This window comes from Salmo salar, chromosome 03, assembly GCF_965601325.2.
Source record: "Salmo salar chromosome 03, fSalSal1, whole genome shotgun sequence".
NCBI classification, from domain to species: Eukaryota; Metazoa; Chordata; class Actinopteri; order Salmoniformes; family Salmonidae; genus Salmo; species Salmo salar.
The window spans coordinates 63,969,650-63,984,849 of record NC_138293.1 but is presented as its reverse complement, the minus strand read 5'-3'; the positions used below and the strand labels follow the sequence as shown (position 1 = coordinate 63,984,849).

Sequence of the window (15,200 nt, the reverse complement as noted above, 5' to 3'; positions counted from 1 at the left end):
GCTGTTTAACTAAAAGATGAATGACAGAAACAGGCTGGAATTCTTGGATCAGAAATGTAAATTGTAGGCTGTTGCTTATTGATTGAAATGATGATCTCTATGACATTATGGGTAAGGGACCTAGCCATAAGGCATATAAGGCAGCACTTGCTTGCCATATCCAATATAAGGCTATACACACCCAATGGTCCTGTATTTTCCGGACGTTTTTTTTCTTCTTCTGGATTGAACAATTGCAACCGGTTTGTTTTGTTTGCTAACCAAATGATGATGGGTTGGGCCAGTGGAAAATGTATCCAGTCTCCATTGAAGCCGGAAACATGGGGCGGGGAAGAGGCGGGATGATTGATCCTACCGGAAGCTTGACTGGTCTTTCAGTTTGTAGGGCAAACTGGAGGAGGGCCTTTTGTAAATCTCCGCCCTCAACATTAAATGTTGTTCCGTCGATTGGCCCGCAGCACAGCAAGGTACGTTTTTGTAACTTGCATGGATAACATGATTGGTGAAGATCTTACGATGTGCAACGTCCATGACGCGGCTTTCTTGACACTTGTGAAAGACGCCATTTTGTTGTTAGCGGTGAATAGGAGCGTAAAAGAAAGATCGAGAAACCGCCACTAAAAGGTAAAACATGTATACAACGTAGCAATATAATAGATGTCATTCATAGTATTTTTTTTATTTTCAGGATCAGGAATGCAAACGATTGCTTATTTCCTTTCGGCTTGACAGCAAGCTTTGACAACGAATCCCCTGCGTAGACTCAAACCAAACGAGGATCATCTGCCGTCAATAGCTAGTTAACGTTAGCTAGCTCGCCCGGCATTATATTCTCACGACCTGTAAAAGTCGTGAGAGCATTATTCCGCTAACTTTACTGAAATTGTGTCAGTAAGTATTCGCTGGTCATTGTGATTGGACATTGAGCGTCCTCCTATTTGGAGTCATTATGTCGAGCCGCTTCGCTTGCTTGTGCTACCTAACGATGTAAGGAAAATTAACGTTAGCTAGCTACGCCTATTTTCTGAATGCGTACAGTTAATTTACGTGGATTGAGATTTTAGCCGTCCGTGTTTAACTAGCTAACCGACGTTAAACACGTCTCTAAATGAATGTAGTTAACCAGCCTGTGGGTTAAACGGTAAGGTAACTTGGAAGTAGTGGTCTCTACGGCCTTCTAGCTTGGTAACTAAGCTGTGCCGGGAAGCTTTAGCTAGCGTAACTGTTGGTACTGGATGGTTAGATTTGGTTTTGGAAACTGTTGTCAGTGTCTTCAAACTGAACGCGTCACATGGTTAGTCACTAGCTCGTGTGTTACAAATTAATGTAGCTAACTAGTTAGACCCAAGTCATTTTAGTGGACAGACAACTGGAGCAGAATAGTGTGTGTGTGAGATGTATACAAAGCTACACAGATCTTAGTGTTATTTATGACTGTGACACCCATGTCTCTGTCTTCCATACATTTCCATTTTCAAACATTGAGTTCTCCAGGAATCTGGCAGATTTTCCTACTTTGTTCAGGACAGACAACCGGTGGAGCAGGATAACCCCAGCATGCCTAACTTTCCCTTATGGAAAAACATTGCTAGACTTAAAAAAAAAATGTCCACTATTTGCCTGTCTGACCAGAAAGTGAGCCTCCTTGATGCCCCTAGTGTTCCCGCAATATTAATGTGTGTACTGTATGTAGTACACATGTCCCACCCCCTTGTCATTTGGCCAGTCAATTATTTATCCACATTGGCTCATTTGAAACTTATGAGCATCTCTTGGTAACTGGCACCTCTTTTAGAACCCCTTAACATTGACTGCCGATGCACCCCAAAAAGACTCCACCTCAGGCAGCCTATATCACATGCATACTGTGATACGTTTGCTTAACTACTCTCTGATGACTTGCTGCTGACGTCCCATAACCCCTCCCCTGTTGTTCCTGTTTCCTCAGAGGACGATGCACTTCCTCTTTGCTTTAGTTGAGGAACGGGGTGGACAATCCTGATTCAAATGAGCTGCCATTGTTGTGATGTCATTGTTAGAAATCTGCAAGCTATGACCTTTTCTAGTTATGGAACTCCCCTCTGTGGAATGTCTGTTGGCTAGAGCTAGATTCGTTGTCACATTCTGAATCCAGGAAGGCACTTTGTGAAACTGACAACTCCCTGTGTTCGTGATGTTAGAACTCAAATCACACCCCTCCTAGCTTTTGTTTGCCTAGTCGTTGTATAGTTTATTTCAAAGTGCCAAGGCGTGTGTCATATTTAAATGGCCAGCATGTTTCCACCGAAGAACGCCTTTCTGAATTATGTTCATTTGTATACCATTTGCCACACAATTGTCTTGAAGGTGTGTAATAATACTGTGTTGGTGTTATTCTATGCTATCATTTGTAGGCATGTGTTAGTGGGAGGGTTTTTGCACAAGATCAGAGTTGTGTAGCAAAATGTTCCATTATTTTAGAAGTCATTTGTGTCCTTTGGAGAAAGACCTGAGTGTTCAATAGCCTATTTGCTGAGACCGGATCATTGTTTCCCTGTCTCTCTCCTGGTTAATTCAGCAGTGTGTGTCTGCCTACAGGTGTGTTGTTACCTCTCCAATATCCAGCCTCTAGTACTCTGGTTCTTCTGAGCGCTGACCTATATTCGCCACATCAGTGGCCTCATTGTGTGCTTTTCCTTGAGCTCAGCCTGCATGCTCTTCGTTTCACCTACAACACCTGTATGGGTCTTTTATAATGCGATCCCATCGTCCTTACTCTTGTCCAGTTTGTATTAAGACCGCTAACTTGTCTCAAATATGAATCTGTTTTTGTCATGGTGTTTAGGATACACTATTTTTCTGATGTAGTGAACCTGTTTCATCAGGCCGTGTCTTAAATCACATGATTCTGCGATGTGCTTGGCAACGTACTGAATAATAGGAAGGGTTGTTATTGCGATGAATATGCCTAATTCAAAATGAAAGTCAACAATTGATACATTTGTGGGTCATTCCATGAGAGTGCCCTTTGATATTTTAAGTAGAAATTGTGCACCAATATTGGATTTTAAAAGCCTGTTATATTAAATGCGGTGCCATTTAATATTATAGGCAACATGGATAATTCAATCAATCTGCTAAAGTGCCAAAATGCTGAATTTTGACATCCCTCTGTCAACTCTCACTTCTATGAAGATTTTAACCCACATAATACCAAAACTTCTCCAGGGTTCAGCATCATTGTAAAGCCCTAGTCATTTTGTTGCTAGACAGGTATTTCTGAAGATGATTATTCATGTGATTCATTTAAGTATGTCCCTTAACCCAGTTATGTGATCTGAACTCTCATTTTAATATGGTGAGACTGTCTTTTAAAACATTGAACATTTTAATAGTAATCTTAGAGTAAAAGCTGATTCTACTCTTCTTGGCAATTGTGTGGTGCAAAACTGAGCGGGTCGAGCATAACATGTCAATCCTGTTACCCATAGACTAGAAATGTTGTAACAATGTATTTTTTTTGTGTGAAGCTTGCATTCAAACTTTTCTGTGACAGTTTCCCTGTCACAAGTGGATATAATTTTATTTTTTACACTATTATTTAATTAGGCAAGTCAGCTAAGAACAAATTCTAATATTCAATGATGACCTAGGAACAGTGGGTTAACTGCCTTGTTCAGGGTCAGAACGACAGATTTTTACCTTGTGAGCTCGGGGATTCGATCTTGCAACCTTTCAGTTACTAGTACAACGCTCTAACCACTAGCCTACCCGCCACCCCAAATTTTATGGTTGATGTAAGAAGAAATCATCAACCCTGTTACTTTATTTTGCACTTAGTAGGCACTACTTACTATAGTCTTTATAAAAACAAAATGTACCTCTTGAGGGAGGAATTTTTTTTCTTCATGAAGTTGAAATTATGTGAAAGTTACACTTCTCAGAAGGCACCAAATTGTTGGGAAGACCCATGTACATTTAGAAACTCATTTCAACAGTGAGAAAGTTATGTAAAAAAGAAAAAAAAGAAACATGAATTAGTTATATGGTGTTGTGTTAGACATGTATGTAGGCTTCTATTTGGGGCTGACTAGGCTATTACATTCTAATCGTTGTGGCTGCTGTTACAGAGCCTGTTTGTGTTCTTGCCTGGTGGGTGTTGGGCAATAGGTGTTCAGGTGGAGCTATGTTGTAACTAGCCTCTACCCCTGGATCGTGTCTCTGGTCAGTGCTCTGCCAGTCATGTGATCCACTTCTCTGCTCCTGGCTATGAGTAAACAGTTGCCTGCCAGTCAGAACGACACTGACCTGCAGCCCCATCAGCCAAGTCCTGCTCCTGTGTGGTGTGAGGGCCCATTGTTAAGACGCAAAATAAACACAGACAGCGACTGAACGCTTTTCTCAGCACTTTTTCTCCCCCTCATGAATTTAATCTCTGTGGTTGCCCTTTATCAGAGATAAGGAAGCTTAGCCTGACATTATTACCCTCACAGGTCAAAAATCTTAATGAAATTACCAAGGATGGGAACCTTTTTATATACATTTATAAATGGATTCATAAAATAATTCTTGTTTTACACCGATCTGACACCACCCACATTGTATCCGGGAGCAGTGCAGAATATTTTAACGTTTTCATGTTGAATCATTTCATCCACACTGCTCACATACGTCAGCGAGCTTTTGTGTTACAGAACACGTGGACACACATACACACGGCCGGTTTAGCCTGGTGTTAGGCGCAATGAATGTTGTACGGCTACTAGCTTAACCATTTTGGTTTCTGTCTCCCTTCCTCCAGATTAGCCAAGATGGGGAACATGTTTGCAGGCCTGTTTAAGAATCTCTTTGGTAAAAAAGAGATGCGGATTCTGATGGTGGGGCTGGATGCTGCCGGCAAGACCACCATCCTGTACAAGCTCAAACTGGGAGAGATCGTCACCACCATCCCTACCATCGGTGAGTAGCTTAGCCTTATCCCTTTTACCGCTTGTCATCACACACCCCTCACCTAGGTACAAACCCCTCCTGAAATGCTCCCCAATGTTCCTCCAATAACTTGCTCCATGTGATTTTCATGAGATCTAGGCTCCTGTTTGGTTGTAGGGGAGTAGAAATGAATGTCCTACGTATAGCCATGTACTCCCTCTGTCCTCATCTCATCTGAACCCTGATCACTTCCCACATGCCCAGAGTAGCTGCTGTGAGCTGCCCTCGGGCTCTGAAGCAATGAGTGGGCCCCTGTTAAGGCCAACAGTCTGCCTGTACATGGATTTCATTAGGAGACGTGGGTCGGGCACTGTGTAGCCTACCTACATCAGCTGCAGAGCTCCCGCAGGCAGGCAACGTCCTGCAATGTGGCTGTTGTCATAGGGATTAAGTGACTTTTAAAATAGGCATGAATGGAGCTTTACAACCCCCCCCGAAATAAATGTTGCATTATAGGAATGTAACACAAGGCTGACATTTCATATTCCAGTAGATGTTCATTCACTTTGCATATTTTATTCAAATATACATTTTAATTTGCAGCTACATTCGGGCAAAGACATTTCATGCAGACATTTGTGTTAAGGGAGTGACTTAGCTTGCCTGTTTGGGATTGCTGATATGTCATCTCACACAGCCTCTTGGAATGTTAGTGTCTTAGGTTGCTGACGTAACTGATCTTTCTCGCTCTCTCAGGTTTTAACGTTGAGACGGTAGAATACAAGAACATCAGCTTCACAGTGTGGGATGTGGGCGGTCAGGACAAGATCAGGCCTCTGTGGCGGCACTACTTCCAGAACACCCAAGGTGAGTGGACACTGTCACCAGAACCCCCTCAGCACCATCTTCACGCTTTCTGACTTTGAGTTGAGACTGTCCCGGGTAAATGTTCTTATTTTCCTCACCCTCCATCCTTTCTCTCCCTCTCTCAGGTCTGATCTTTGTGGTGGACAGTAACGATAGGGAGAGAGTGAACGAGGCACGGGAGGAGCTGACAAGGATGCTGGCTGAGGATGAACTGAGAGACGCTGTGCTGCTTGTGTTCGCTAACAAACAGGTGAACTGACTAACTGGGGAGAGACACTAGTGCGTCAGGAAAACAGTAGGTATTTTTACCTGCTACACTGGACATGTAAATTTAGCTTGACGCGTAAAGAGTAGGCCACTTAAATCAAGTGTTCTCGGTGTGAGCGGTGCGTCAAATTCTTCAAAAATGGAATCGGAGCGCAATTTTACACTGAGCAGAGCGAGACTAACAAACAGGTGATCCTTTTTCCACCAATTTGGTCTTTTGACCAATCAGATCAGATATTTGGCCACTAATTGGGCAAAAGATCACAATTGGGCTGCCTGTGTTAAACCTCTTACATCTAGGCGTTCCGCTAGCGGAACCCCTAGCCAACAGCCAATGGGATTGCATGGCGCGAAATACAAAAATCCAGTAATTTAAATTTTTCAAACATATGACTATTTTACACCATTTGAAAGATAAACCTCTCCTGAATCTAACCACGTTGTCCAATTTCAAAAAGGCTTTACAGCGAAAGCAAAACATTAGATTATGTTAGGAGAGTACATAGACAAAAATAATCACACAGCCATTTTCCAAGCAAGCATATATGTCAATAAAACCCAAAACGCAGCTAAATGAAGCACTAACCTTTGATCTTCATCAGATGACACTCCTAGGACATTGTTATACAATACATGTATGTTTTGTTCAATCAAGTTCATATTTATATCCAAAAACAGCTTTTTACATTGACGCGTGATGTTCAGAAAATGTATTCCCACCGAAAACTTCCGGTGAATTTACAAAAATACTCATCATAAACGTTGACAAAATACATAACAATTATTTTAAGAATTATAGATACAGAACTCCTTTATGCAATCGCTGTGTCAGATTTTAAAATAGCTTTTTGGCGAAAGCACATTTTTCAATATTCTGAGTACATAGCTCGCCATCACGGTGAGCTATTCAGACACCCGCCAAGTTCGGGGCAAACTAAACTCAGTATTAGAAATATTGTATTACCTTTGCAGATCTTCGTCAGAATGCACTCCCAGGACTGCTACTTCCACAAGAAATGTTGTTTTTGTTCGAAATAATCCATAGTTATGTCCAAATACCTCTGTTTTGTTTGTGCGTTTAGGTCACTATCCAAAGGGTAATGCGCGAGTGCATTTCTAGACACAAAAAGTCAAAATGTTCCATTACCGTACTTAGAAGCATGTCAAACGCTGTTTAAAATCAATTTTTATGGTATTTTTAACGTAAAATTGCGATAATATTCCAACTGGACAATAGTGTATTCATTCAAGGAGGAAAATAAAAAAACAGCGTGCTCGTGGGAATGCGCATATCCAATCTCTTTGTCCCCAGGCAGTCCACTCAGAAACTGAGCTACTATACTCTGCCCAGTGACAGGGGAATGCTAAAAACACTTTCTGTAGGCTTTAGACAGCCAATGGAAGCCTTAGAAAGTGCAACGTGAGAGCACAGATACTGTAGTTTCGAAAGGGACTAGAAAGAACTACATTTCTCAGATCCTACACTTTCTGGTTGAATTTTTCTCAGGTTTTTGCCTGCCATATGAGTTCTGTTATACTGACAGACACCATTCAAACAGTTTTAGAAACGTCAGTGTTTTCTATCCAAATCTACTAGTAATATGCATATTCTCGTTTCTGGGCAAGAGTAGTAACCAGTTTAAATCGGGTACGTTTTTTCATCCGGCCGTGAAAATACTGCCCCCTATCCATATCAGGTTAACACAGCCCAAGGCTTCACCAGTAAACTGCATCTGTAATTGGTAGTACAGTATTGTTATTAGAGGTCGACCGATTATGATTTTTCAACGCCGATACCAATTATTGGAGGACCAAAAAAAGCCGATACCAATTAATCAGCCGATTTTTAATTATTATTATTTTTTAATTATTATTATTTTTTAAAATGTATTTATGATAATTACAACAATACTGAATGAACACTTATTTTAACTTAATATAATACATCAATAAAATCAATTTAGCCTCAAATAAATAATGAAACATGTTCAATTTGGTTTAAATAATGCAAAACAAAGTGTTGGAGAAGGTAAAAGTGCAATATGTGCCATGTAAAAAAGCTAAGGTTTAAGTTCCTTGCTCAGAACATGGGAACATATGAAAGCTGGTGGTTCCTTTTAACATGAGTCTTCAATATTCCCAGGTAATTTTTAGGTTGTAGTTATTATAGGACTTTCTCTCAATACGATTTGTATTTCATATACCTTTGACTATTGGATGTTCTTATAGGCACTTTAGTATTGCCAGTGTAACAGTATAGCTTCCGTCCCTCTCCTCGCTCCTACCTGGGCTTGAACCAGGAACACATCGACAACAGCCACCCTCGAAGCAGCGTTACCCATGTAGAGCAAGGGGAAACAACTACCGAATAGGCATCAACTCACCACGTAGCTTATTCTTAATGTTTGTCTATAGGCAACCAGAGTGAGGACAGACATTTTTCGGAATAAACGTGATGAGTGAAAAACACAATGAAATTGACCACTCACTACCCGGTATCTTATTCTGCCGCTATACAACTTTGTATCCGTTGTTTTTTGGCAACATTGTTATTTATGAAGTTTTTGGAATAGATTCCTGTTGGAACGTTCCACAAATTATACCCACCCGGTTTGAAGTCATAAACCGCTTGAAACACAGCAAAGAGCTTCTGGCAAAATGCACGAAAGTGCTGTCTGAATGAATGCTTACGAGTTATGTCAATGTTATGTCATAATTACGTAAAATTCAGGCAAATTAGTTCGCAACGAGCCAGGCGGCCCAAACTGTTGCATATACCCTGACTCTGCGTGCAATGAACGCTAGAGATGTGGCACAATTTCATGTTAGCAGGCAATAGTAACTAAATATGCAGGTTAAAAAATCTATACTTGTTTATTGATTTTAAAGAAAGGCATTGATGTTTATGGTTAGGTACATTGCTGCAACAACAGTGCTTTTTTCGCAAATGCGCTTGTTAAATCAACACCTGTTTGGCGAAATAGGCTATGATTCAATGATAAATTAACAGGCACCGCATCGATTATATGCAACGCAGGACACGTTAGATAAACTAGTGATATCATCAACCATGTGTAGTTAACTAGTGATTATGTTAACATTGATCGTTTTTATAAGATAAGTTTAATGCTAGCTAGCAACTTACCTTGGCTTCCCTGTAAAATTCTGGCAAATTAATTCGCAACGAGCCAGGCGGCCCAAACTGTTGCATATACCCGGACTTTGCTTGCACTGAACGCAAGAGAAGTGACACAATTTCCCTAGTTAATATTGCCTGGTAACATGAATTTCTTTTAACTAAATATGCAGGTTTAAAAATATATACTTCTGTGTATTGATTTTAAGAAAGGCATTGATGTTTATGGTTAGGTACATTTGTGCAATGATAGTTCTCTTGTTAACCTCTTGGGGCTAGGTGGGACGCTAGCGTGCCACCCGTGGTGCACTCCATCAACAGCAGGTGCATTTCAAGAGCGGCAAATTTGAATCCAAATAAATGTCAAAATTCAAATTTTTCAAAAATACAACTATGTTACACCATTTGAAAGATAAACATCTCCTTAATCTAACCACGTTTTACGATTTCAAAAAGGTTTTACGGCGAAAGCATAAATTTAGAGTATGTTAGGACAGTACATTTACAAGAGTTGTGTGTAATGTTTTGTCAAGTCAAAGACAGGGTCACCAAAACCATAAAACCAGCTAAAATGATGCACTAACCTTTTACAATCTCCATCAGATGACACTCCTAGGACATTATGTTAGACAATGCATGCATTTTTTGTTCTATCAAGTTCATATTTATATCCAAAAACAGCGTTTTACTATGGCATTGATGTTGAGGAAATCGTTTCCCTCCAATAACCGGCAGTGAAGTCAGCGTCAGAAATTAAATAATTAAAATTAGAAAACATTGGTAAAATATTATATTGTCATTTAAAGAATTATAGATTTACATCTCTTGAACGCAATCAACTTGCCAGATTTAAAAATAACCTTACTGGGAAATCACACTTTGCAATAATCTGAGCACTGCGCCCAGAAAAATACGCGTTGCGATACAGACTAGACGTCATGTTGGGGAGATCTAAAATCGAAAATACTATGTAAATAATCCATTACCTTTGATTCTCTTCATCAGATGTCACTTCCAGGTATCACAGGTCCATAACGAATGTAGTTTTGTTCAAAAAAGCTCATCATTTATGTCCAAAAATCTCCGTCTCGTTAGCACATGATGTAAGCCAGCCGGACTTCTCGTCATGAACGAGGGGAAAAAATATATTTCCGTTCGTTCAAACATGTCAAACGTTGTATAGCATAAATCATTAGGGCCTTTTTTAACCAGAACATGAATAATATTCAAGGTGGACGAATGCATACTCTTTTATAACGTATTGGAACGAGGGTACCCAAGATGAACTCGCGCGCAAGGTGTCTAATGGGCCATCATCGTTCCATGGCTCTTGTTCGGTCAGATCTCCCTCCAGAAGACTCAAAACACTTTGTAAAGGCTGGTGACATCTAGTGGAAGCAATAGGAAGTGCCAAAATATTCCTAAACCCCTGTGTTTTTCAATGGGATAGGTTTAAAGTCAATACAACACATCAGGTATCCACTTCCTGTCAGAAAATGTCTCAGGGTTTTGCCTGCCAAATGAGTTCTGTTATACTCACAGACACCATTCAAACAGTTTTGGAAACTTTAGAGTGTTTTCTATCCATATATAATAAGTATATGCATATTCTAGTTACTGGGTAGGATTAGTAACCAGATTAAATCGGGTACATTTTTTTTATCCAGACGTGCAAATGCTGCCCCCTAGACCCAACAGGTTAAAACGTCACCCGTTTGGCGATGTTGAAGTAGGCTGTGATTCGATGATAAATTAACAGGCACCGCATTGATTATATGCAACGCAGGACAAGCTAGTTAAACTAGTAATATCATCAACCATGTGTAGTTAACTAGTGATTATGTTAAGATTGATTGTTTTTTTATAAGATGTTTAATGCTAGCTAGCAACTTACCGTGGCTCCTTGCAGCCACAAGGCCCTTCTGATGTTGCACTCGCGTAACAGGTGGTCAGCCTGCCACGCAGTTTCCTTGTGGATTGCAATGTAATCGGCCATAATCGGCGTCCAAAAAGGCAGATTACTGATTTTTTATGAAAACTTCAAATCGGCCATGCCGATAAATTGTTTGACCTCTAATACTAAGATGGCTTGTGAAGGTCTGTTGCAGACGCATGTTTTCCTGGGTTAACCCTTTTCTCTTCACTCTTCAGGACCTCCCCAACGCTATGAACGCAGCGGAGATCACAGACAAGCTGGGCCTGCACTCCCTGCGCCAGCGTAATTGGTACATCCAGGCCACCTGCGCTACCAGCGGGGACGGGCTCTACGAGGGCCTCGACTGGCTCTCCAACCAGCTAAAGAACGCAAAATGATCCACCATTCCGCCGTCTGTCTGCGTCTTTGTCTGCGCAGTGTGTTATGGGCGACAGCGCTGGTCCCAGCCCCTCTCTCCTCCCGTTTCTCACTCCATCCCCTCCAACCATTGGGGCTTTGACCAGTGATACCCCACATACGTGTGTGTGTGTGTGTGTGAGAGTGTTTGTGTGGATCTTAATGTGTATGTATGTGTGGGTGCATGTGTGTGAGCCGGGAGTGGGAGCAGCTCTGCTGTGCCTTCAACAGTCACTCTCACCCATGGAAATGACAGCATGGCTAACTCTAGCGCCCCCCCCATCCCTCCCCTCCCGACCCACCCTCAGTGGCTCCTAAGACACCCTGGTTTTCACAAGGCAAAGAAAGACCCAGGATGCTAAGTCTTATGTGTAATCTGAAAAATGAATGAAGTTTATAGATTAAAAAAACTATTTTGATTTTACATCCACTAATGTTGCGATCTGTCAGACACTCTTGTTAAACTGTTGGTTTGAGACCCCACACCATGAAATAAATCTCAATGTAACCTGTATCAGGTTGGAAAAAAGACAAATAAAAATAGCTTTTCCATCCTAGATCCTTCTTTGCATTCTTTGGAAAATCATGTTCTAGTATGCCCAACCGCATTGTTCTGGCTGTCTTGGGAACACTAGCTAATAAATTATTAGCTTTCAGTCGCTGTCCTAACCCTCAAATCTCCATTGAAGCACAACAAATTAGTGATGTCACCATGCCCCTCGTCCACTCGTTTTTGTTGTTGAGCGTAGCCACCTTAGCCTGAATGATGACGGTGGTGCATGATAAGACCTGCAGGACTTTAGGGTCAGCTGTTTGGTAGGCATTACTGACTGAAATGAGTTGTTACTATTGTTTTTGGTTTATTAGAATGGAGCAAGACTTGTCTTGTCTGGAAATAAGTTGTTCCAAGAGGTAACCGTGGTAACCAGCTGCTGACCCTGCTGCCCTCTAGGATCACAAGTGATGGCCTCTTTATCATGCTGCATCTTTATTGGTGGCTAACACCAAGTGATGTTCCTTTCACAGGGCCTTGTGAGATCATTGATAATGTTTTGATTGAGTGAACGATCCTTACCGCCGGGTATGGAAAACGCAATAAATTGTGTGTTTGTCTAGCACTACACTATACTACCTATGCTAGGCAGAGGGTCAGTGTAGTTGAGTGCAGCTAGCCACAGCTCTGCGAGTACATTGGGTGAGTGTACGTGGGATTAGTTGGGTGTTTTCAGCACCATTCCTGTCCACTGGAACAGCGAGGCCTTTTGAGAGTTGCTCCCACTCTGGCTTTCTCCTCATTACATTTTCTGTTGTCTACTTTTTTTCCTTTTTATTATATTTTATTTACATTGTTCTTTTTTGTACAGATGACCTGGTTCCCTTGGTCTAGCATGAGCTGAGGAGCCAGGTGTGCAGTATTTCAATCAAAATGCTTTAGGATCCTTTGGGTTTGACTTATGAAGGGCTGGTTGTGTTTGGGTTAGCTTTTAGGATGTTTGCTGCAGAGTTGGACTTTCCTGCAGGGCACGGGGTGGGCCTGATGGGTCACTTCCAGCAGAGGAGGTTGGTGGGAGGAGCTATAGGAGGATGGGCTCATTGTAATGACTGGAATGACATAATTGGAACGGAGTCAAATGTGGTTCCGATATATTTGATACCTTTCCATTGATTCCATTCCAGACATTACATTAAGCCCCTCCTTTAGCTCCTTCCATCAGCCGCCACTGACTTTCAGCTGCACTAACACGGCACTCTCCAATTCCTCATAGTGCCGTGTTGTTATCAAGCTCTCATGGCATTCAATGCGTTACGCTTTACTTCAGCCTACAATCCAAACTCTGAATTGTTAACACACACCCTATGCGGGGCTATCTAGGTTGTTTGCTCTATATGTGTCGTCGGGGTTAGTTTTCCCGGTTCTGCTGCACAGGTAGTCACATCTTCCCCTTCGCTCCATGTGAAACATGACCAGCTTGCACTATAATACAATAGTACTGTAACTAGACCATGGAAGGTTGCCTCATCAACCTCTTTACAACAAGCAGCAGGGGGAAAGCTTGAGCATTCTGCTCACATCAGCAGTGCTCTCATTGACAACTCTCTCCCATCGCCATAGCAACTACACCAGCAGACCACGTGCAAATTAAGCCGCGGCTGTTCTCCACATCAACACACAGCTTCAAAATGTATACCATAACTGACAAAATGGTTTTCTGTACATCCCATGTATTCCAAAGGCTACTGCGAATTTAGTTGAGAAACCCTTAGTACACTGTACTGTACACACCCCCTGCTGATCGAAGATGACCCTAAGGTCCCAGCCCCACACTGACCTCTTGAGGGTAGGACTGACCTTTACCCTTGTATCTGTGTACAACTGGACAATTAGATCTCTTTTTTTTTTTTCTTTTATGAATTGTTCCAGAAAATGGTTTCAACAAATTAACTCTAATCTAATTTTTGGCCCTTTTCTTCTGTAATGATATTGTAGAGTTTAGTGCTGAAAGAAAATCCATTGAATTGAATGATGAGCGTCACTTCCGGTATATGGCAGGTAATTCAAGTGTATATGAACTTCTGTATGAACATTTATTTTAACTTGACAATTTCATTTAGCTACCCTTGTTCAGATGTGAAGCTTTAATTTTCAGATCATTTTCTGTACAAATGACACAAGGTGTGTGTGCATATGTATTTTCTTTTACTTAAGGATTTCCCTTTGTTTTTAGCTTTTTTTAACCCATCTTGTAACATCTGAGAAATGCACTATAATAAAGAGATCTCTATTACAAATCTCTTGTATATTTATTTCATAAAATAGATGCTTAGATACTGAAACACTGGGCTAAAATAGGTTTACATACTGAAACACTGGGCTAAAATAGGCTTAGATACTGAAACACTGGGCTAAAATAGGCTTAGATACTGAAACATCAGTTTCACAATTCCACCACAGTAAACCTATTCATTACCTTGGAACAGAGATCATATTCAACAAGGGTTCACTTTTAAGGTAAACCTTTATGGTTTTCAGGCTAACATTAGTGTTTTTGAGTTACAAAAATCACAAAAGAATGTCAATAGCCCCTGAGGCAGATTTTCCTAGACTGCAATTACTTCTCTTAGTCACAGTGTGGCACTACCTACAAAACAATAGCATTATGTTTATCTCTTCTTTCAGAGAATAAGTCGTGCAGCATGGTTTCTCCCACTGACAGGAAATGCTTTCATAGCAGGCTGTTCAGGGATGCTTGGCCTGCAGAGGCTCAGTCTGTCCTTTCCTGTAGTGTCTGCTAGAGAGAACTGGGGTGGTTTTTAGGCCATGTTGTGTGTGTGTCCACTCCATGGCAAGGTAAACCACACACATCAATTCTATGCTAGCTTTTGTGTACTTTTTCAGTAAAAAAAAAAGGTGATTGTTTCACCATCTCATTGTCTCAGGTCCATTGACCAGCTCAGAATTATGGTCAATAATGTGGTTAGAGCTGGGCAATATATCGGGAATACTGGTATACCCATATGGATTTTTACAATACTGTAACGATATGTTAATGCAGTGCTAAACAAATGAAAAGTTTTACAAATTGGACTACACCACTGACAGTGTGGTCCTAGTTTGGTTGAGTATAAATAGCCTAATCAGAATAGAGAAAGCCCATTATAACCACTTAGAATTCATTTGTTGCCATCTTG

The 15,200-nt window shown here is 41.1% G+C and overlaps 1 protein-coding gene across 1 annotated transcript; it reads left to right on the top strand.

Moving 5' to 3' along the window:
* The first annotated feature begins 503 nt into the window (after window positions 1-503).
* LOC106601132 (ADP-ribosylation factor 2) lies at window positions 504-12,067 on the top strand. The gene is made up of 5 exons (XM_014193085.3): window positions 504-624; window positions 4,781-4,938; window positions 5,665-5,775; window positions 5,901-6,025; window positions 11,330-12,067. Exons 2-5 carry the CDS (start codon window positions 4,791-4,793, stop codon window positions 11,489-11,491), a joined length of 546 nt encoding a protein of 181 aa, XP_014048560.1. The 5' UTR covers window positions 504-624; window positions 4,781-4,790; the 3' UTR covers window positions 11,492-12,067.
* Window positions 12,068-15,200: the final 3,133 nt, after the last annotated feature.